The sequence below is a fragment of the Sinocyclocheilus anshuiensis genome, unplaced genomic scaffold, assembly GCF_001515605.1.
Source record: "Sinocyclocheilus anshuiensis isolate Anshui unplaced genomic scaffold, SAMN03320099.WGS_v1.1 scaffold330, whole genome shotgun sequence".
Lineage (NCBI taxonomy): Eukaryota > Metazoa > Chordata > Actinopteri > Cypriniformes > Cyprinidae > Sinocyclocheilus > Sinocyclocheilus anshuiensis.
In genome coordinates, this window is record NW_015547689.1 from 1,531,791 (window position 1) to 1,556,573 (window position 24,783).

Consider the following 24,783-nt stretch of genomic DNA (forward strand, 5'->3'; position numbering starts at 1 on the left):
TATATATATATATATATATATATATATATATATTACATCACCACAGAGTCAAATGGGACATTAATGATTAATCGTATCATGATCATCACAGTTTAACCGGATTCATATGAATCAGCTACATTCTTTTTTTTTTATAAATTTTATAAATTTTTTATTAATTATTATTCATGTTTCAGATTTTAGTGTGTGTGTTTTTTTAATAGGCTCCATTCTCTTTCTATATGAACAGCTTTATTTAACCATGTTGTCTGTTTTGGTATTGATTATTATAAACTTTACAATTAACCACAAAGTAATGCATTGCCCTCCCACTAAAAATTTGTTTCAGTCAATAAAAAAAGAATAAAGAAATAAAAAAGTAGCTTTGTACTATGATCATCACAGTTTAACCAGTTTCGGCTACACTCTGCCATGCAGCTACATGCTTAATTTTATTCATTTGAGTAATTATCTGTATTTTTAGTCTCTTTTTACCTTTTATGTATGAATTATTTTTTTAACAGGTTACAAATATAGCCATGTTGTCTATTTTGGCCTTAATTATTACAAACTCTAAAATTAACCACAAAGTAAGGTGTTTACCTCCTACTCAAACTCGTTTCTGTCAATTAAAAAAAAAGAATAAATAAAAAAATCCCATACCCTTTTTTTGTCATCATTTAAATATGCAAATACCACTACTGACATATCTGAACCTCCCTGCTCCAGGAAGGACTAGAATTTTCCACAAAAAAAAAGAGGGGGAAAAATGTTGTGTTTACCGTTATGTAAGGGACTTTACTTTGCCTCAATAAAGTGCAGCCTTATTTTGGAGAGGGATTGTCTCCTGTTTTAAGTGGTTTAACACTAGGACTCCTCTGGCTATGTGGAGGCTTGGGATTGGAGTATCACGCACATGTCCCGCAGGTAAACACAAGCTGTGTTTACAGACACGCTTTAGCCGGGGCGGGTGAAGTACCTCTCTGTATCTTATTGTAGCCGTGGTTCTTAAACCCTCCTATTTTTAGACAACTAGATTTAAGCCTCAGTCTCAGTGGCAAGGATATTCTGCAGCTTATTTACCAGATACAGGCCCACTTTAAAGACACTCGTCTCCATCTTTCATTACTCCTTGTCCTTCATATGCTATTGTAGTGGTAGATAAAGAAGTCTTTGTAAGCCGATAAGATGAATGTACCCATTTGGGAAGTTACTGAGTTAATTGGCCCAGTTCTGAAAACACAGGACCCATATTTACAGTATATCCCAGGATGGAGTGAGCACTTTTGATCATCTTTGCTTAAACATAAACATAAATTAAACAAAATTACAGCAGTTTTATACATTTCCTTTTAATTTTAAAAGGGCCTACCTCAATTCAAATCCAAGTCATATTCAAGAATTGAATTGGAATTTACATTAAATTCTGAGTTCAGTTGTGAATGGCACAAAACCCTTGAATAGCCAATAAATGTTTATATTTTCATAAAAATATAAAAAAAATCATTCATTTTTTTTTTGTTCTGTTGTTTGTTTTTGATTTGACACTAGATATCTTTCCAGTTCATCCACATGTTGTGTGAAATGACTGTTAATCTTTCTATTCCCAGGTGTTCATGGTCAGATGGTCCAGATGGACAGCAGTAAGTCAGGATTTGTGGGCTCACAGGTAGAGCTACGCTGTCAGTTTGTCAACAGCAACCCACCTGTAAAAATCTCACAGGTCACCTGGCAGAAGCTTGTCAATGGCACCAAGCAGAACGTCGCCATTGCCAATCCAGCCCTGGGGGTGTCGGTACTGAGCCCCTTCAAAGAGCGTGTGCGTTTCAAGAACCCCGCCATCCGCCAGCGCACACCTTCCCTGGAGGACACCACCATAGTCTTCAACAAACTAAAACTGTCGGATGAATCCACCTACATCTGCGAGTACACAACCTTCCCAGCTGGCAACAGGGAGAACATGGTTAATCTCACTGTTTATGGTATGTAATGCTGCTGTTCTCCTAATACCAACTGTACAGCAATCTTCCCAGACCACCAATACCACAAACGCTGACTGTATTATGCATTTAAAAATATGAATTTCAGATGAGATTTAAGAGCTGAATAACTTCAATGTCAGTTGGCAAGTAAAGATTTAAAGGAATGGTTCACCAATTCCCCAATGGTTCAAAATTTACTCACCCTCAGGCCATCCTGGGCTGCGTTTCTCGATAACAATTGATCTTAGAGCTTAGGAGCGTTTTCTACGAGTCATTTTATGATCGTTCGTTATTGTTTCACGTGCGTTTCCCAAAAATGCACTTAACGCAGTCGCGTGTAGCCGTGCTTCAAGTGCTACTTAGGAGTCGCTATCCGTTTGTCAAGTGCTGAAATGTCACCTTGTAGAATGGCTCGTAATTGTAGTAGCCTACATGCTCGTTTATTGAAATGTTAACCTAATGCTGCATTCCATACAACTCGGATATAATAACTATTATATTATATTAATTATATTATATTATATTATATTATATTATATTATATTATATTATATTATATTATTTGTTCAGTCATTTAATTTAGATGTGTATTTCAAATTTTTTTTGCCCTTTTTTAATAATTTCATTAATACATTCATAAAAAAAAAATAAAAAAAATGAGTAATAAAGTGTACAATAAAGCACAATCAAAACTTTATATTATAATCACATTGCACTTGAATAAAGTTAAAGGTGCAATCTGATTGTCCTGCAGGTGACTGCATAAATCTGTTTTCTTACGATGCACACTCTAAAAAATGCTGGGTTAAATACAACCCAGTGCTGGGTAAAATAGGGACAAACCCAGCAATTGGGTTGTTTAGAGATGTTATTTCCGGGTCCAATACATTGGTTTTTGTGCACGTCAGTAAGTCATTGACAGATTTTCCCCCCAGTCTTTGAAGCATATTTCCTACATTACTTCTTTTATTCATTTTTTTGTTCAGTCATTTAATTTAGATGTGTATTTCAAATTTTTTTTGCCCTTTTTTAATAATTTCATTAATACATTCATAAAAAAAAAATAAAAAAAATGAGTAATAAAGTGTACAATAAAGCACAATCAAAACTTTATATTATAATCACATTGCACTTGAATAAAGTTAAAGGTGCAATCTGCCGATTGTCCTGCAGGTGACCGCATAAATCTGTCTTCTTACGATGCACTTAGGGCTTTACGATTACTCCAGAGCACTTGTAGATCTACGATGATTTTCAAGTGCTACTTAAGTTACGATGCTTTCGGGAAACAGACCGTAATATTAAGATCAGTCGTACAATCATTTTTACGAACTTCTTAGGCTTATGAAGCTTTTGGGAAACGCAGCCCAGGATGTTTGTTTTTTTTTCATCAGAAAAGATGAAGGGGAAATTTAGCATTACATCACTTTCTCACCAATGGATCCTCTGCAGTGAATGGGTGCCGTCAGAATGAGAGTTCAAACAGCTGATAAAAACATCACAATAATCCACAAGTAATCCACACGTCTCCAGTCCATCAGTTATCTAGTTATCTATATCATCACATCTTGTTAAGTGAAAAGCTGTGTGTTTGTAAAAAACAAATCCATCATGAAGACATTTTAAATAAACCATTGCTTTCAACTGCCCACTCTCAGCTTCGCCACTGGAGTATTTCAACTATTTTTTATTTTTTATTTTTAGGTAAACTGTTCCTTTAACATTGAACAAGTTCAAGGCCCTTGTTAGATTTAGATATCTTGCATATCTTACAGATACATAAAACCAGTAAGTCCTTGGTGATTAAGCTTTAGTGATTAATTGAAAACTCACAATCATCAGATTACTCTCAGTACCTGAGCAGCGTAAAAGTTTACTGTTGCAGTGCTTACAGTTAGCCGCTGTGGCGTGAAACAGGCCTTTGGAGCCAAGATTGTGCTGCAGTGGATTTTGCTCACATCACATAAACTGAGATTTATTTTTTTGAGTTTTGAGATTAGTGAAACTTTTGATTTCACAGAAGAATAATTTCTGTGTATATTGCATCATTTTCCAAGTTGAAGAGGCCTTTGTCTTTTCAAAATGTTTTCCATGAAAACTGATTATTATATAGTGCATTGAAGTTCTTAATGAGAAAAACACACACATATAATCTGAAAAGCTTGGAAAACATAATATGGCACAGAATATTACAGTAATCCAGTGGTTGTCTGCAGTGCATGAAATATCCCAGTGTTCTAAGCCTATGTATTTGTCCTGCAGCTCGTCCTATGATCCAGATGAGTCTGTCCACACCCTCCATAGTAGCGGGAACCAAAGATCTGAAGATGACTGTTTCCACGTGCGTTTCTGCCAATGGGAAGCCACCCAGTGTGATCACATGGGAAACTGATTTAGATGGAGAATCCAACACCCAGGAGATACGCAACCCTGATGGGACTGTCACTGTGCGCAGTGATTACTTGGTGGTTCCCAGTCGAGAAATACACCAACAGTTGCTCACCTGCATCTCCACATATAATGACGAACAATACACAGACAGTGTGATGCTCAACATTCAGTGTAAGAAACCAGCTATACACTACTGTTCAAAGGTTTGGGGTCAGTAAGATAAAAAAATAGATAAATAATACATATTCAGCAGGGATGCATTAAATTGATCAAAAGTGACATTAAAGATATTTACATTGTTCCAAAAAAAATATTTTTCAAATGCTGTTCTTTTGAACTTTCTATTCATAAAAAATTATGGAGAAAAAAAATGTCTCTCGAGTTTCATAAAAATATTAAGCAGTACAACTGTTTTCAACATTGATAATAATGAGAAATGTTTCTTGAGCATCAAATCAGCATATTAGAATGATTTCTTAAGGATCATGTGACACTGAAGACAGAAGTGGCTGAATTCAGACTTCTTTCAAAACATTTAAAAATCTTACTAACCCCAAACTTTTGATCCAGCATATTTTTAATTTATTAAAAGTCACTTTAATTTAAATTAAATTATTTTATTTTTTAATTATTAATTTATTTAATTTATTTTTATTTATTAATGTCTAGCACTTATTAATACAATACTTATTATATCTCTGTTTGGTTTTTTGGGGGGGTTTTTTTTCAATTTAGCTTAATAGTAATTGCAGTTTAGCTTTTCATTTAAAATGTATTTAAAAATACATCATCATTAGTTCTCTATTAAAATAATTGTATTCTAAATCTTCATTACTGTTAAATTCCATTTTATTAAGTGTCCATTGAAGGAAAGAAAAAAAGAGAAAAGTTTAAATTTATACTCTATTTTCCCTTTGTTTACAGATGAACCAGAGGTGATAATAGAGGGCTTCGATGGGAACTGGTATTTGAACAGAGAAAACGTTCAGCTCACCTGCTTGGCTGATGCCAACCCACCCATCTCTTTGTTTCAGTGGAGATAGTATGTCACTTTAGTCTACCTAAATAACAATTCTGTGCTAATTTATTTATCATTCAAAGAATGTTCAGTTAAAATACATTGAAATGGGTGATGATCTCAAAATATACCATAGCCTAAATTACTGAATATTATGTATTATATCAATACCAAAGAAATGTGTTAATTACCACAGAAAATAATGTAAACTCCGTTTGCAATGCACTTAAAATGGAGATCCATGGGGCAAGGCATTTCTTGTGAAATACGAAGCTCATAGTTTTGTTGAACTGCTTATCTTGCTTCTTCAAGTCTCGTGGCTATACTTTCTGGCTATACATGTGTGTTTTTAATAGAAGTGCATTATTGTAAACACAATTATTGAGGGTCGAGTCAAAATTATTTTTTGTGGAAAATTAGAGTCTGATACAAATGTAATTTAACTTTTAATTCATTTTCAATATTAATTCCAGAACACTCATCTGTCATATTCAAAACATTTATGCTTTTTTCAGTTGTTGTTGGCGTCTTAACATCAGTCAAATCTTACGCACGACCTGATTTCGACCATATTTCTCTCTCTAGCTTGAATGGAACTATGCCGAGTACAGCAGAGCTTCGCGATGATGTGCTGATCTTTAAAGGTCCCTTAACTTATGACATTGCAGGCACATACATCTGTGATGCCAGCAACAGCATTGGGACAGGCTCTGCGTCTGTTGAGGTCATTGTCACAGGTGCGTCGTTTACACTTCCTACTCGACTGAAAGCATGCGGCTTAACTGCTTCTATGCATGTGGATATGCATGTAAATCTTTAAGCTTACTCTCGACTGCCTCTGAAACATCACTTAATCATGCCATTGTTTTCTCAATAAACAATGTATACGCTCACTACCTGAAATGTGGAAGCTCACTCTCCTGCCTGTATTTAGTTCTTCAGCCCTAAGGTGTTTTGCTTTGATTAACTTGCTTGCTGGCGCAGCACTTTGCATGTGGCTACAAGTTGTCTGCATGTGGCTCCTGAATGAACCTTGATCTGTGAGGATCTCTTGAGTCATATTTTCTTCTTTGCATGCTGTGAGCATAAGGTGTGGTCTATAGAAACTTCATGTTTACATTTACTTGTGTGTACATGTACTGTACGTGTTGTTCTGGCCTGCTTTATGGTTCAGTGTCTTTGCCGTAGTGATGGCACCTGGGATTGCATTTCCATGTGGAAGATATACAAAGAAATGAAAAGTTTCCCCCATTCCTACTCCCTCTTTCTACCCATGTTGCTTTTTTAAAGACCTTTTGAAATCAAAATTGAGCTTTGTTGCTTTTAGATATTGTCCATTATGGTAGTGTACTACTAAAAGTGTTTGCAATACTGGACAAAAGTTTGGGGGAAGTGAGTTTTTACTTTTTATTTATTTATTAAGAATACTTTTCAGTAGGGACACATTCAATTGATGCAACGAAAAGACATATAATGTTATGTTACTAAAGATTTCGTTTTCAATTAAATGCTTTTTATTGATCAAAGAATCCTGAAAAAATTCTTGACCACCAAAGAACCATGTTAGAACGATTTCTGAAGGATCATTTGACATTAAAGACCTTACACTAAAGAGTAATGACTGCTGAAAATTCAGCTTTGCCATTATAGGAATAAATTATATTTTATAATACATTCAAATAGAAAACGGTTATTTAAATTGTAGTAATATTTCACAATATTGCAGTTTTTTTACTGTATTTTTGATCAAATAAATGCAGCCTTGGTGAGTGAAAAAGATTATTTATTTTATTATTTAAAAAAAAAAAAAAAAAACTTCCATCCCTTAACTTTTGAATGGTAGTGTAACAGCCTATGGGCTGGCTGTATAAAAAAGATACAAGCCCTTTGATATGTTCCTAGACCTCACTTCCTGTTTCAAAAGGAAATATGCCAACACAGGAAAGAAAACTGTTCCCAAGGTCTTTAACAGCCCCATATTGTTATACTTAATGGGGGTGATCTCTTTCCTTACCCAGAATTCCCTAGCCACCCACACGAGGTGTCTCAGGAGCCACAGCAAGCAGGTGCCATCATTGGTGGAGCTGTTGTTTGTGGCACAGTGCTGTTGGCCGCCATTACGCTCCTGGTAGTGTTTTGCTATCGCCGGAGATGCATGTTTAAAGGAGATCACAGTACCAAGAAGCAAATCCTTGGAAATGGTTACAGCAAGGCTGGCAGCGCGCCATCACACCCCTCGCTACCTCACAGTCTGACCTTCTCCGAAGACTCAGATGAAGAGAAGAACCTGGAAATTTACAGAGGCTCCAGTATCTTAGGAAGAAGCGTTCAGGAGTTCCACAGCTGCCATGACAGCAGGATGAAGGCCTACCACACAGGACTGATCGAGGACCATGAGAGATGCGGACGTAGCGAGCAGACTTACATTTATGATTATGGATCTGAGGTGGAGGTCTCAGTGGACATGATTCCTCAGATGGACGGCTCTGTCATCTCTAAAGAAGAGTGGTATGTGTAGAACTCATGGACGTGATTCCTCAGATGGACGGCTCTGTCATCTCTAAAGAAGAGTGGTATGTGTAGAACTCAAGACTTTGAGCTTCTCAGCATAGTCCTTTTCCACTATCTTCTCGTTCCTTGCCATCTCCTTCCTTTTGAAGCAGGCTTTGGGATCCAAACTGACAATGGATTCGATTCACCTAGAGGACATTGTTGACATGAAAATCCAAACTGATGATGGATGTTTGGAGATTGACCAATGACTTTGCCTGATAAAATGTCTCTGTTTCAAAATCTAGCGAGCTGTTTACGGCATCCATCGAATTATGCATAGTTATTTGCATAATTATGCTGCCTCTTGAAATGCCTAATTTTAGCCAAATTCTAAATCAGCATTTCAATCTCTCACATAGAAGACTGTCCCATAATACACTGCAGCAAGCTCAGAGGGGAAAAAAAACGAATCTAAGATAGTGTCATTTAAGTTGTATTATGCAATTCTAAGTTGTATTTCTTAAAAGTAGTGATGTACATCTTTCAATGTAATTAATTACATTACATTACATTAATTTTACCAAATATTTGTTTATGTTTATGCCAATGGAGTATTGTGCTGAGAGCTTAGCAACAGGCTAACTTCAAACTCTAGTTGATTAAGTTGATTGTGATTTGTGTTCTTCAGTACGGAGTACTAATTACTAATTCTACATAGGTTGGTGTTCTAAATCAGTTATTTTCCATTACGTTTTGGGATGTTGGCTCACTAGGTTTTGTAACAGTGCTGTTAGCTTAGCAATATGTTAACTTCAAACTGTAATGGAATCAATTGTGAATTGCGTTCTCCCCTGCTGTGACACACTTCTACATGTGTTGGCATCCCAAATTGGTCACTGTTGTATTGTTCAGTCATTTTGTACCAGTGCTGTTAGCTTAGCAACATGCTAACTTCAAACTATATTGACATCAGTTGTGTGTTGTGTTCTGTGCGAGTGTTTATGCATATAGACTATTGTGCTGTTTGCTTAGCAACATGCTAACTTCAAACTTTATTGAAATCGATTGTGATTTGTGTTCTCTAGCACTATTTACATGGCACACCGAGTTTCTACATAGGTTGGTGTCCTAAATCAGTTATTTTCCATTACGTTTTGGGATGTTGGCTCACTAGGTTTTGGAACAGATATAGCCAAATATCTCTAACATAATCTAGGCATTTGTTTGGAAGAGAATACATGTCTTGACAGTGCCATTGTATTGAGAAAGAATTTTTGCCTCGGGATAGTGTTTACTTGAGAGCAGTTGAAACTTCACTATAACCTATAAATTGTGAAAGTCTTACACTGTGTGCATATTTTTTTGTGCATGATTCATGGAAACATTGCCTTGTTTTGTCAGATATTGTATTTTTTTATTGAAACAGAATTTCTGGCTGCTTTAATCACAGGTTTCATAATACAGTACAATAAACTGTACTTCCCTGCACTGCAGTAGTCAAATACCACCTGTAAAGAATATGAACATAGATAATCACGCAAATAATCAGTGACTGTAGCTTTCAAGAGTCAGTGATATACTGCATGTCTCAGTGGCTGCAATCTACAATATGAGTTCATGTTTGATATTTGAAGTTATTTAAGATGATATAGGAACATTGTAGGCTACTATATAAGTGCTTTTAAAAAATGCTAAATAATTTCATTTTAGTGACACCGAGGAACAAACTGGTTGAATGTTATATTGGTCTTTTGCAGGTGGTGTTCAGCTAATGTACTTCCATATGATGTGCTGTATTTATGCTAATTGGAAAGATTTATGAGTTTCTTCATTTGTAAATTTCTTCTAGAAAGCAGCAAAAAGGTCATTTTCACAATAATGATAGAAATTGCCCTGTTGGTTCAGTATAGTTTGTAGAACACATCATTTTGTTAACGTTGCTTAATTTATTCAGGAAACACTTGATGTGTTTTTGTGTCCTTTATGTGTTAAACTTGATTATGCTGCCAAGACCAACATATTCAGATATACAGTGTTTGTGTTTGCTGTTCTCCTGTTATTTGTATTTATTGTGAAAGCACAAGTGTTAATAAGTCTTGTGAATTCTCTGCTGAAATAAATAAAAATGTATATATCAAGTCAGTTAAGATAGTCAAGATAAAATTTAAAGTTTTCTTTGTCTGATTATGAATAATGTTTTGCTTATGATATATCACATACTGGTAAAAAATGTATAGCCTGAATGCACTGTAAGTCGCTTTGGATAAAAGCGTCTGCTAAATGCATAAATTATTAAATTATTATTATATCAGAATCAATAAATGAACAAGCACAATTTTCCAAGCAGAGCAATTCAAGTGGTTCGTTTGGGGTCATCTGATCAGGACATTCTTTGTGGTGTCAGTCACTTATTTGAGGTTGAGTATTGTCTGTTTTGAGTGGACACATTATGCCATTATCATCTCTTTTACAGCCATTAGAGCACCCCACAACAAATCCAATTAGGGCCGTACAATAGAGCTATTCTCGTTAATGTTAGAGAGGAAACATGTTTTAGAGGCATGTCAGGTTTGAATACTTAAGTACAACAGAATATTAAAATGTGGTGTAAGTTAACGTGATGTGTTATGTAGTGTATATGGTGGAATTAGCAAGGAGATTCCCAACATGTATTTTTCCAGCAGAGAAACCCCAGCCACTGAGCGCCTCAGAGAGGGTGATGGGTGTCCTTGGATGGGTGATTGCACTGGGCATCATCCTCAGTATAGCTGGCACAATATATTTGGTCAAAAAACAACAGCGGCACAAACACACATGGTCAGACAATGACTCGTAAGTATTTAACGCATTAAAATGCTACATTTGCAAGGATTACATGTATAAAATTCTGAGATTTCTTTATTGAGGCCTAAGTAATGACTAAAGTGTCTACAAAGCACATTATCTTATACCTCAGTTATTGACCTAGCTAAATTTAGCAAAACGTATGTAATATTTTTTATATTTCATTTTTATTTCATATTATTTAATCATATTTATTTATTTAATAATATATATTGTAATTAATATTTAAAACATATGCATATGTGCTTATATAATAGAATTATTGTTTTATTAATATTCATTTTTATATTTTGTATCGTTTATGTATTTGTTTTTAATGTTAATAAATATTATGTAACTAACATGTAATATGTGTGTTTAATGTAATGTATATATTATATATTATTGTTTTACATTATTAGTATTATACACATAATAGGGAGAAATATGAAATATTCTAAAAATATATATTAAATGTAATGTTATAATGTATGTATATATGCATGTAATATTGTTTATGACTTTTAACATAGCGTCTGCTAAATGCATAAATTATTAAATTATTATTATATCAGAATCAATAAATGAACAAGCACAATTTTCCAAGCAGAGCAATTCAAGTGGTTCGTTTGGGGTCATCTGATCAGGACATTCTTTGTGGTGTCAGTCACTTATTTGAGGTTGAGTATTGTCTGTTTTGAGTGGACACATTATGCCATTATCATCTCTTTTACAGCCATTAGAGCACCCCACAACAAATCCAATTAGGGCCGTACAATAGAGCTATTCTCGTTAATGTTAGAGAGGAAACATGTTTTAGAGGCATGTCAGGTTTGAATACTTAAGTACAACAGAATATTAAAATGTGGTGTAAGTTAACGTGATGTGTTATGTAGTGTATATGGTGGAATTAGCAAGGAGATTCCCAACATGTATTTTTCCAGCAGAGAAACCCCAGCCACTGAGCGCCTCAGAGAGGGTGATGGGTGTCCTTGGATGGGTGATTGCACTGGGCATCATCCTCAGTATAGCTGGCACAATATATTTGGTCAAAAAACAACAGCGGCACAAACACACATGGTCAGACAATGACTCGTAAGTATTTAACGCATTAAAATGCTACATTTGCAAGGATTACATGTATAAAATTCTGAGATTTCTTTATTGAGGCCTAAGTAATGACTAAAGTGTCTACAAAGCACATTATCTTATACCTCAGTTATTGACCTAGCTAAATTTAGCAAAACGTATGTAATATTTTTTATATTTCATTTTTATTTCATATTATTTAATCATATTTATTTATTTAATAATATATATTGTAATTAATATTTAAAACATATGCATATGTGCTTATATAATAGAATTATTGTTTTATTAATATTCATTTTTATATTTTGTATCGTTTATGTATTTGTTTTTAATGTTAATAAATATTATGTAACTAACATGTAATATGTGTGTTTAATGTAATGTATATATTATATATTATTGTTTTACATTATTAGTATTATACACATAATAGGGAGAAATATGAAATATTCTAAAAATATATATTAAATGTAATGTTATAATGTATGTATATATGCATGTAATATTGTTTATGACTTTTAACATTTTCGTTGTAGTCTTTTACATTATTGGACAATGAATTATGCCAAAGCTAAACTTATATAATTACATTAGTTATAACTAAGCTTATAGGTAAAATGCATTATTTTTTTCAATGTTATGGTGTGGTTTTAGTAAAATTTCTAAAAATTCTGGGACATAAAACAAAATGCAAACTGGCCTGTAGTTGTTTTATGCCATTGTTTTAGTTAAGACTCTCTATCTCTCGCTCTCTATTGTTGCAGAGATAGTTGTTCTCCTGCCCACAAAAAGCCTTCCTCGTCTAAAAAGAGGGCAGCTGATGACTTTCAGGTAAGAGAGCACTCAGTAAAGCCACAGAAACACCAGTGAGGGCCATTTTATCAGATGAAAAGATGCACTAATGCACCATGGTCTGGCTACCGACCTGAATAGAGGTACCGAGGCTTTAATGATAAACCTGAATTGCCTCTGGCCTCATTGATATAGTGAGCAGAGAGCGCCTCCTACTGGAGAAGAAAACGTTCTCCCTGTTGAGTCCTAATAGTTAATTATCTCAGAGTATGTTTTAGCAATAACTCTGTATAACTTCCTTGAACTTTGCTACTTTTGAAACATTCATGTATTCTGAATTGGAAAAAAGGTCCAAACTTGATTGTGTCTGCACAGGGTAATATCAGGGTGACAGTGTCAGCCAAGTGCCTGAGTGCGCTCATTAAATATGCACAGCGCTCATTCTCTCGTTCTCTCTATCTGACCTTGTATCTTTGTTCCCACAGAGCCCCGGGAGGTTCTATGATGAGCTCCCAAACACGGCCGACTACGTGAGTTACCGTTTGGCGTGTTAACAAAGAGGATTATCTGGAGCAACACTCTCCTCCCATTCAACCTCCTCTGACCTTTCTGCCCCAAAATCCCTACACTCAGCACGGTAACAAGACCACCATATTCACGTACCCCACACCCCCCGGCCCCGTCTCTTCATACACCTTCCCTAAAGAGCAGTATGTATAAATACATTTGTGACCTCTGTCTCTTTTCTGTCTTCAATTGCTCTGGTCATTGTATAGCTACTTTTTTGTTCTTTCTGAATAGATCTTTTAAAAAATATATTATTCTCCAAGCATAATTGGATTTGCATGAATATTTTCAATTTTTGATAATAATATTGCTTAGAATAAATCTGCAAACAATTACAGATTAAAGCAGAGTAGATTCGGGATCAATGTACAGAATAAATCTGATTCTCATTGTCTTAAAGTAGGTCGGTGGTCCGTACACCCCATTTACAATAGACCCATATTGTTTATTGTATTCTGTACAATTATGCATCACTCCATTGTTTTATGTCATTTGGGATTTCCACTGTATTTGTGAACAGGTCTTTTTGCTGCTTTCGTAATAGTAAACTTGCGACAATAACATTGTAGCAGTAAAAATATATTTCCCCAGCTAAATTCTTGAAAATTTTTAAATGTAATTAAAATAATTAAATAATGAATTGAATTTATTTTTAAAATCTTATTTAAAAAAAAAATAAAATAAACATATGTACAATTTTTTAAATAATATTTACTACTGTATTTAATTGTGTTTTATTAAAATGGGTCTTTTTGCTGCTTTGTAATTAGTGAAACTTGCAACAATCACATGATCTGACCAATACTTCACAAAATAATCATTATTCATATTTCTTTGCATCTTTAAACTATATATGCTGTATATATATATGTGAGAGGGGTTTTTTTTTTACATGCACACCAGCAAATTCCAGGAAGTATTTATGTAGAACTGTGAATCTCTTTGGTCATTTGTCCTTTATTATTGTTTACATTATGCTTTGTGACATTCATGCACAATGGTACAAAGTTCATCCATGCACTGCAATTCTAATCACCATGTAAGGAGCATTTATATAGTGTATAGAGCACAAGAAAGTGTGCAAAAATGTGATGGATTACATTGTATATATTTGTGTGTTGTTACAGTGACCATATGGTATTGAATAAGCTGTTAATGATGTAATATTTAAATATTTTAACCACTTGTGATTTTTTTGGTTCTTTTTTTCTACTAATAAATACATAAATATATAAATAAACATTGGCTTCAATATTTTTTTTTAGGTTTAGTATGTCTGATTATAACTGATAAGTTTGAATATTCTTCTTGCATTTTAGCAGGATATGATAATGCACTGCAATACAAAACGTTATAAGGAAGTGATTGTGATGATTACACAATATTTATAATGAAATAGTAATCTGATTAAACCTATTTATAAATTGCATTTAATATACATGACATACTGTATGCCATCTGGTGTGAACATAACATGACAGATCACAGCTGGTTTGTCTGGTTACAGAACTGATTTGCGCTAATCACATAAATACAGAGTTCTAGCATGAAACTCTAGATGGCGCAGTCCGATAGGTCTAGCTCAATCTGACCTGGTGACATCATTGTCACACGGCAGCTGATTGGTTCTCTCCTGTATTGGTAGCCAATGAGCTCGCTGCTCAGTATTCAAATACCTGGCTTTTGTTTGCTGTAGCAGTTGGCAGCACACTTCAGAAACCCTCCACCTACCCCAGCTCCACCTGTATAGATCTGCTACGGAGTGATTCATGTATGCTATATGGGGGTTATTCATATGTTATATGTTATATGTTATATGTGCAGCAGCAGTATTTCTTACATGCTCACAGCAGCATGTTGTGGATGTATTGGCAGTAGCACGTGTCGGTACTTGCTCTGCCGCAGCAGCAGCATCGTAGCAGATCTATTCTGCCAAGACCAAATACATTAACATTGTCATGTACATTACCATGTCAATCCCTCCGAGAGTTGTCATGACAGAACTCAGATTATGAACTATTTGTATGAGTGTGTGAGCAGTGAAGCAGCTGTAAACTTCTTGTGCTCAGACCCATAAAACTTCTATAAAACTTGTATCAGAACCTCAAAGACGAAAACTTTTGAATGTCATTGCATTAGATAACAAAATATCAAATCGATTATAGGTTAATTAAAAGAAATACAACACACACATAAACAAAAGGGTTTTAAATGGATAGATTTAAATGAATAAGACAATAGATCTCATGTTTAAAACTATAATATCCACACTATTTTAGACACTGAGATAGTGAAACGTTAGTGGAGCATGTTCATGATTAATGTGATGAACTGATATCTGTGGTTACTCTGAGGGGAACTGCCTACTACAGCCACAAAAATCCCACTAATCTAATGCGTGGCATTCAAACAAATGTTCAACAAAAATACAGATTTGTATGCATACACAATGGTCATGTCATATCTATCATATAATCATTTTCATTGGCATCTGTGTACAGTATATGGGTGTGCACCCTTGCATTCTTAACGGTCCTACCTGGTGTGTTTATGCAAGTGTAACATGAGAAACTCATGAATGAATGTAGGGAGCACTCTGTTTCCTCTGCTTGGCTGAGCTGTCATGGATGGAAACACACACACACACACACACACTAGTATAATTCTGACCTCAAACCCAGAGAGGGATGAGCTCAGAGAAGAGCCAGGATCTGTGATTAAAGTGCATCTCCTCAGGCTGTGAACCTGGCTAACTAACCCTGGAATCCAAATTTTTTAATTGCACATTTGCTACAACCTACATTTATATGCAGTGTGCATTAAAACATTTTGGAAGTTAGACATAGATTGCGTGGATAGTAACCAAATCCAGATTGATGAAAAAGATGTCTTACTGAAACAACTTACTGAATTTGTTAATGCTATAAGACCATTATTAATGCACTGTTATTTATTATTAGCAAATGTTTTTTATTTATATAAGAGAATAAATCATTGTGTTGGAACTCAGCATGTATCAGAAGTTTTTTCTTTCTCACTGTGGGTGATGGAATGCAAGAACGGCCATCCATCCCGCCACCTTCAATAATATATGAGACACAGCTATCATTGTGTCATCCTAAACCTTTCTACTCCACTCCACTGTATTCTTGTACACAGAGGTTTGTGAATTATTCAAGCCAAATCAGTTTAGAAAGACTCAGTTGCCTCTTTCTCTCATTGAGCTTGTGGACTTCGGCAGTAATCATAAGCTCAGAGAGGTCACATAATATTTATTGGATATTTCCCTCTCTATATTTTTTATTCTTATTTTGGAGACGGTTATTGTGCTTTTTTACATCTTGGTCAAGGCATTGGATATGAGAGTCATGGCACCATGGTCCACAGAGTTTTAGGGGTGCATTTCATTTGCCTGGCTGTTTTATTTCTACCCCTCTACCTTCAAGGTAAGAATATCAACAACCATGTTTAATATTTTTTTATATTCTGTTCAGTGCTGTCAACCAATACTTCCAATCATATATTTGTTAACTGTACCACTTGATTGGAAGTATGTTTTCTTGTTCAGTGTTTGCACACCAAAATGAGGAAAATTATATATATTCACACTGTCAAAATGCAAGTGGAAAGAAATCCGCTCATAATGTACCCTTTGTAACTTAATCAATGCTAATAATAACGGAGCAATGGCACCTTCGAAATTTTGTGTGTGCTCTTCCAGGCGTAGAGATCTTGGACCCGGGGCAGGTGGTATACAGTGAGACCAGAACCAATGGCGTGGTGGGACGTGGAGTGATCTTGGAGTGTGGCCCTACCTTGCCCGATGTCTTCATCTGGGGCTTCACCAAACCAGGCACAGACACCATCCGTGCCATAGTGTACAACTTTGGGAAGGGTCCTAAGATACAGAAATTAGCCAATGACTTGGGTAATCTGACAGTAATCAGCAACAGCGCCTCTCTGTCCATTGAGAAGCTTCCTCTGGCTGCAGAAGGAGTGTATACCTGCCAGGCACTGTATGATACCCTTGAAGGAGCCAAGCTGTATTACTACTACGTATTTCTGCGCGTTTTAGGTCAGTGGTAATCAGGGGATGTATAAGTACTGATTTGAACAATGGCTGACTAAGTTCAAGGTTAATTTAGGTTGGCCCTGACATTTAGGGTGGTGTAGAAACCCTTAATTACCAGCATATTTTCTTCTTAACTAGAATATACATCAAAATTATTGTTGTTATATTGCTAGTTAAGTATAACTGGTTAAGTATAACTTATAATGATATTGGCATGAACTGTCTGATGTTACCATCTGCTAAATGAATAAATGTAAAGGTAATTTCCAACAGAAAGAAACAAAAAAAGGAAACAAAGAAAAGGTTCAACTGAAACAACGAAACAACATTAACTTTTTTATTGTTTAAGTTGTGCTAGTAAAGTTAGCATATTTTGCAGCCACTCTTTCATGGTTTATCAGTAACGAGGCTCCATTTTGTAATTATTTTAAAAGTGCCTGTGACCAATCCTTACATTGTGATGAGCGACTCTTCACCAGTGGAGGGCACGTCAGTGATCATGCGCTGTGGCCTGGAGAATGGCACGGGGCCTATTAATTACATATGGGAACAGGAGAGCCGGGAAAGCCAGCTCACCACCGTAGCCGAGATCTATGATGACAACCGATTTAATGTCACTGATGTCAACCGAAATCACACTGGATGGTACAGGTGTATTGCCATCAACCAGGTCAACCAGCAGCGCAGTGACCGAGTCTGGCTTGACACCATTTGTAAGAGACTCCCAAGTACTCTTTGAAATACACAACAAAGTTTGGTGCATCATATCGTTTTAGTGTGTGCAATTTCAAAAGCAATATCCTAGGTAAAAATCTATGGCTCTTTTTCAGTTGGTCCAGACCAGCCTCAGATTGATGTCACCCCTTTTTCAGTGACGGAGCGGGGTTATTCTGCCTTGGAAAGAGAGACAGTTTCTCTCCTGTGTCAAGCTTCTTCTAATCCCCCAAGTCAGTACGTCTGGTTCTACAATAACTCCCAGGTGTTCACGGGTCCACAGTACACCATCACAAGGATCCTTCGTATGCACACGGGCCACTACGCATGCCTGGCTCAGAACACTTACCTCAACACCCGCTCCAGGAAAACCATCACCCTCACCGTTTACTGTGAGTGCTCCCACAAATCCCTGCCTGGATTCTGGTGGCCACCTTTGCTGTTTCTTCAACCTGTCCTTCTATAGCTTCCTCAAGTTTCCTTCTGTAATTTCTTGCTTTTGCTTCCTCTTACACCTTTTCCTTCACACTAACACGCTCACACGAAGGTACAGACAGTTACGTAAACAAAGGTGTCAGACTTCCAGAGTGGCCGATTGTCGACGTGCATCTGGAGGAGGTGAAGGACAGTTCTGAGAGCTGAAGGTATACAGCTGGTGTGATTGTTTCTGTGCTATGACAAGTCAAGAAAGGCCTGGTGGCCTTGTATTGTTTTGTCATAACACTTCAATCTTCCCTTCATTCCTTGAATGTACATCTATTCTTGACTGACCGGGGTACTAACAACCCCACCAATACTGTATACTAACACAGCAACACCTTCTCATGATATGACTTTCAATTTGGCTCAGTTATAGCAAGAATAAGGCCTATCCTAATGGGTGATGTTTTTTAACAGATACCAATGCAGTATTTCAGTACTCCTGAACTTTCTAGAAGTCGACTAGCTGTTACCACTGTGTAGATAAATAATAGACACCTAATCTGACCTCTTCGTTTGGCTCAATTTCAAGAAAGCTTCTCTGCCTCTATCAGTTTCCTAAATTGGCCCAAATTGGAGACGGTTATTGTGCTTTTTTACATCTTGGTCAAGGCATTGGATATGAGAGTCATGGCACCATGGTCCACAGAGTTTTAGGGGTGCATTTCATTTGCCTGGCTGTTTTATTTCTACCCCTCTACCTTCAAGGTAAGAATATCAACAACCATGTTTAATATTTTTTTATATTCTGTTCAGTGCTGTCAACCAATACTTCCAATCATATATTTGTTAACTGTACCACTTGATTGGAAGTATGTTTTCTTGTTCAGTGTTTGCACACCAAAATGAGGAAAATTATATATATTCACACTGTCAAAATGCAAGTGGAAAGAAATCCGCTCATAATGTACCCTTTGTAACTTAATCAATGCTAATAATAACGGAGCAATGGCACCTTCGAAATTTTGTGTGTGCTCTTCCAGGCGTAGAGATCTTGGACCCGGGGCAGGTGGTATACAGTGAGACCAGAACCAATGGCGTGGTGGGACGTGGAGTGATCTTGGAGTGTGGCCCTACCTTGCCCGATGTCTTCATCTGGGGCTTCACCAAACCAGGCACAGACACCATCCGTGCCATAGTGTACAACTTTGGGAAGGGTCCTAAGATACAGAAATTAGCCAATGACTTGGGTAATCTGACAGTAATCAGCAACAGCGCCTCTCTGTCCATTGAGAAGCTTCCTCTGGCTGCAGAAGGAGTGTATACCTGCCAGGCACTGTATGATACCCCTGAAGGAGCCAAGCTGTATTACTACTACGTATTTCTGCGCGTTTTAGGTCAGTGGTAATCAGGGGATGTATAAGTACTGATTTGAACAATGGCTGACTAAGTTCAAGGTTAATTTAGGTTGGCCCTGACATTTAGGGTGGTGTAGAAACCCTTAATTACCAGCATATTTTCTTCTTAACTAGAATATACATCAAAATTATTGTTGTTATATTGCTAGTTAAGTATAACTGGTTAAGTATAACTTATAATGATATTGGCATGAACTGTCTGATGTTACCATCTGCTAAATGAATAAATGTAAAGGTAATTTCCAACAGAAAGAAACAAAAAAAGGAAACAAAGAAAAGGTTCAACTGAAACAACGAAACAACATTAACTTTTTTATTGTTTAAGTTGTGCTAGTAAAGTTAGCATATTTTGCAGCCACTCTTTCATGGTTTATCAGTAACGAGGCTCCATTTTGTAATTATTTTAAAAGTGCCTGTGACCAATCCTTACATTGTGATGAGCGACTCTTCACCAGTGGAGGGCACGTCAGTGATCATGCGCTGTGGCCTGGAGAATGGCACGGGGCCTATTAATTACATATGGGAACAGGAGAGCCGGGAAAGCCAGCTCACCACCGTAGCCGAGATCTATGATGACAACCGATTTAATGTCACTGATGTCAACCGAAATCACACTGGATGGTACAGGTGTATTGCCAGCAACCAGGTCAACCAGCAGCGCAGTGACCGAGTCTGGCTTGACACCATTTGTAAGAGACTCCCAAGTACTCTTTGAAATACACAACAAAGTTTGGTGCATCATATCGTTTTAGTGTGTGCAATTTCAAAAGCAATATCCTAGGTAAAAATCTATGGCTCTTTTTCAGTTGGTCCAGACCAGCCTCAGATTGATGTCACCCCTTTTTCAGTGACGGAGCGGGGTTATTCTGCCTTGGAAAGAGAGACAGTTTCTCTCCTGTGTCAAGCTTCTTCTAATCCCCCAAGTCAGTACGTCTGGTTCTACAATAACTCCCAGGTGTTCACGGGTCCACAGTACACCATCACAAGGATCCTTCGTATGCACACGGGCCACTACGCATGCCTGGCTCAGAACACTTACCTCAACACCCGCTCCAGGAAAACCATCACCCTCACCGTTTACTGTGAGTGCTCCCACAAATCCCTGCCTGGATTCTGGTGGCCACCTTTGCTGTTTCTTCAACCTGTCCTTCTATAGCTTCCTCAAGTTTCCTTCTGTAATTTCTTGCTTTTGCTTCCTCTTACACCTTTTCCTTCACACTAACACGCTCACACGAAGGTACAGACAGTTACGTAAACAAAGGTGTCAGACTTCCAGAGTGGCCGATTGTCGACGTGCATCTGGAGGAGGTGAAGGACAGTTCTGAGAGCTGAAGGTATACAGCTGGTGTGATTGTTTCTGTGCTATGACAAGTCAAGAAAGGCCTGGTGGCCTTGTATTGTTTTGTCATAACACTTCAATCTTCCCTTCATTCCTTGAATGTACATCTATTCTTGACTGACCGGGGTACTAACAACCCCACCAATACTGTATACTAACACAGCAACACCTTCTCATGATATGACTTTCAATTTGGCTCAGTTATAGCAAGAATAAGGCCTATCCTAATGGGTGATGTTTTTTAACAGATACCAATGCAGTATTTCAGTACTCCTGAACTTTCTAGAAGTCGACTAGCTGTTACCACTGTGTAGATAAATAATAGACACCTAATCTGACCTCTTCGTTTGGCTCAATTTCAAGAAAGCTTCTCTGCCTCTATCAGTTTCCTAAATTGGCCCAAATTACCTAAGATCCATTTCACTGCCCTGTGTTACACAATGATTTTGTTCCCACAGATCCTCCAGATGGCGCTCCGACTTGCTCAATCCTACCAGTTAACAATCACACTGACCTGGCCCTCCACTGTATCTGGGAGGGCGGTATCCCTGCAGCCTCTTTGAGATGGACCCCATATGTGTTTGGAGAAGAGCGCGAGGGACTCACAAACATTACCAAGATTCAGAAAGGTCAAGAGACTGCAAACAACTCTATCTTCATGTGCCAAGGCTCACACATCGCATCGAATGAAATCACGAGCTGCAGTGTCAGAACGTGTAAGTGTAAAACCAAGAACACCTTGTTCACTTTGAGATCAACAAAAGATCAGTAAATAGTTTGTACATTCTTTTGATCCCAGGGATGCCCTACGGTGAGCCAAAGTGTTCTGCATATGCAACTCGAAACAATGAGTACCTAATGCTATCCTGCTCCTGGGAAGGTGGGTTTCCTCGAGCCCTGGTGTGGTGGGCCTCCAGCTCAGGGAACATGCAAGGCACATCTGAGGAGAATGCAAACATCCTGGTTTTGCGGTCAAGCGCTACCTACAGTGGCAAAGACTTTGTATGTTATGCAAAACATCCACTGGCTAAGGAGACCAAACAGTGTGTTTTAAAACTGGGTAAGAAAGAATCGATTATTATTTTTCTGCACTTTTTTAAAACTGTGAAACAATCCTTTTAAAACAGTCTTTTTTTACTGTCTTTAGAGGCACCAGTCCTAGTGACCCAGCGCAGTATGATGACCGTCTATGAGGGCAGTGATGCCCAGCTCACCTGTATCTTGAGTAGAAACTACCCCGTCACTGAGATCACCTGGTACAACAACCTGAAACAGCACGTGAATGAGATTCCTAAGAAGTACGTCCTGGAGCGAGCTGCTGCCTGGACCAACTTGACAGTGCGGGAAACGGACAGCAAGACAGACAGTGGCCATTACTGGTGTTCAGCCACCAATGCTGTCGGTGGGGCAGAGATCCCCATTATGCTGATGGTGAAGAGTAAGCAAGCCTGTAAATATTACACTGATAATCTCAGTACTTGAGATACTTATAATACACAGGTATACTATACAAGGTAGATAACACAAGGATGCATGCTGTCTTTCTCAACTCCAGTAGCTCACTCATTGGTTATATTAACTGGTTTTACATATATATGATTGACTTTTTAATTCGACCTGTTTCAGGGTACCCAATGCCCCCAAATATAAGCATCAGTAGGATTATTTACAACAGTCGTCAAAGGACAGATGTTGACCTAGAGTGGAATCTCCAGACCGAGGGTGACCTCACCGGGTTCTTTATCGAGCGCCAGAGGCTCCCTGAACCTGTGAAAAAAAGAAACAGCGACCTTCCCTGGCAGAAACTGGTAGATCTAGAGCAAGATTCCCGACACTACCAAATCAACAATCTGGATCCCATCGGAACCTATGCATTTCGTGTTACTGCCATCAACCACCTCACTACTGGAAACCCTTCAGAGATGAAGAGCCCAGGTGAGAACACTTACAAAGGGCATTGAATATCAGTTATAATCAGTGCACATCTAAACATGGATAACAATAATTTACATCAAAATACCCAAGAAAGGCCAGATATAAATCGATGCTGTTAGAAAATGTTTAAGATTGGAGTGTTTTTTTGTTGTTGCGGAAATTACCTTTTTACTATTTTATTTAAATTTTTTACCACTGAAAATCTAATGCTGTTGTTTATTTTGTTGTCCATTCAGGTGAAATGCACAATCACTTGACCACTTCCATACCCACACATTCTTCTGATCCTTTCCTCTTACATGATCTGCCTGTTAACTTGCCCTTTGATCTTTCCTGAGGTTACTTTATCTACTCATTCTGTCTGATAACTTGCCTCTAAAGAAAGTGCGTATAATCGTATATGCTAATAATGCTGAAACAATGAATTAACCCAAATGTTTAAGCTTATTCCCAAAAACCAGTAATATACATTACAATTGTACAATATTATGAAGTAAGCTCTTATAAAAAATGTCCAATTGCCATGGTAAACTATGCAATTGTGACACTGATTTTGTGAAGCTGAAATAGGTATGCTGTCTTCCAGCCGACCCTCCCTTCAATGCCTACCCAGCTGTGATTGGGGCAGCCATCGGGGGCATGATCATAGCAACAATAATCACTATACTGCTCTTCATGTATGTGGTACGGAACCGCAACAATAACTCACGTGAGTTACACATCTTTAATGTTACAATAAATCAAATATTGGTTGGCTAACACTCTAACATGGTTGCATGCTAATACAACTTTCACACTTTGCAGGGCTTCATGACTTGATATTTGGAAGGTATGTTTAACAATTGATATTTTACAGTTATTTGATTGTTGTTGTTTTTTTTTGCTACTTTAATACTATTTGTGATTTTCAGGCAGAACAGCCAGTCTAGAGAGAACATTAACTTTCCCGAGGATGAGGTTAGTGGAACAGCAGAGGGGGAGAGAGGTACAGGACAGCCAAGCCAATCAGCTAGTCCAGGTACCTCATGCTGTTGACACTTGTTCATCCAACTCATACCAAAAACAAAATGATAATGTTTCACTTTAACAATGAAAATAAAATACTTTTTCTTGTAGCGGCATCAATGGCACTGCCAAGGCCAACTGCAACACCTACAAACCTTCCCCCTGGCGAGGAGCCAGTCAACGTAACTATAACTGTCATGGCCTCAAGCTAAACACAAGGCTGACCATAATCATGTTTATTACCATACATTTACTACAGGATGATGCACTTTGGGGATCAGAAACACATTTTCATCAATAGAAGTAAACAAAGAAAGGAAATATTTTTGTGTGTGTTGAATGTAATTTTATACTAATATCAATTTAAGAAATTACTAGCAAGCCTCTCCCATTTCGATAACAGCTCCAGATCAGCTAATAAACCTGGTTTTGGTATGACTAAAATACAAGCAAATGTTGTCAATTAACAGCAGGATTGTTATAATTTTTGCTACATTTAACGGTTTACTTCTGAGGTAATACAAAGCACATTTTCAGCAATCTTTCTACATCGATACACACATTACTTGAGTACCTTTGCACTCACCTTCCACGTGTCTATTTACAATGAACTAATGAACTAAACTGATTTCAGCTGCTTCTAAATAACATGGGATGAGATAAACTATGAGTTTGATATTTTTGAACAAATTGTCCTTGCAAGCAAAATGCACTCTTTTCTGAACTCTCAACGCTTAATAAAA

At 37.1% G+C, this 24,783-nt stretch overlaps 2 protein-coding genes across 5 annotated transcripts in view; both read left to right on the forward strand.

Moving 5' to 3' along the window:
- nectin1a (nectin cell adhesion molecule 1a) overlaps nt 1-13,723 on the forward strand; it is a 26,775-nt gene extending 13,052 nt beyond the window's left edge. The window contains exons 2-8 of one of the 4 annotated variants that reach the window (XM_016506197.1): nt 1,590-1,961; nt 4,224-4,523; nt 5,277-5,394; nt 5,956-6,107; nt 10,545-10,695; nt 12,543-12,609; nt 13,056-13,723. In XM_016506197.1, coding sequence (XP_016361683.1) covers nt 1,590-1,961; nt 4,224-4,523; nt 5,277-5,394; nt 5,956-6,107; nt 10,545-10,695; nt 12,543-12,609; nt 13,056-13,124 — 1,229 coding nt within the window. In that variant the 3' untranslated portion in view covers nt 13,125-13,723. The other 3 variants (XM_016506198.1, XM_016506199.1, XM_016506196.1) reach the window with 3 other exon arrangements.
- Nucleotides 13,724-19,041: 5,318 nt separating this feature from the next.
- On the forward strand, nt 19,042-24,732 carry vsig10l2 (V-set and immunoglobulin domain containing 10 like 2). Its single transcript, XM_016506108.1, has 12 exons — nt 19,042-19,111; nt 19,387-19,740; nt 20,172-20,450; nt 20,568-20,843; nt 21,559-21,816; nt 21,900-22,160; nt 22,248-22,538; nt 22,727-23,035; nt 23,622-23,744; nt 23,840-23,864; nt 23,947-24,053; nt 24,152-24,732. Exons 1-12 carry the CDS (start codon nt 19,042-19,044, stop codon nt 24,250-24,252), a joined length of 2,454 nt encoding a protein of 817 aa, XP_016361594.1. The 3' UTR covers nt 24,253-24,732.
- The last annotated feature ends 51 nt before the right edge of the window (nt 24,733-24,783 follow it).

Coding starts and splice junctions, on each gene's coding strand:
- vsig10l2 (XM_016506108.1), top strand. CDS start 19,042: ATGGTCCACAGAGTTTTAGGGGTGCATTTCATTTGCCTGGCTGTTTTA. Junction 22,539..22,726: donor CATTATGCTGATGGTGAAGA/GTAAGCAAGCCT, acceptor GACCTGTTTCAG/GGTACCCAATGCCCCCAAAT. Junction 24,054..24,151: donor AAGCCAATCAGCTAGTCCAG/GTACCTCATGCT, acceptor TTTTTCTTGTAG/CGGCATCAATGGCACTGCCA.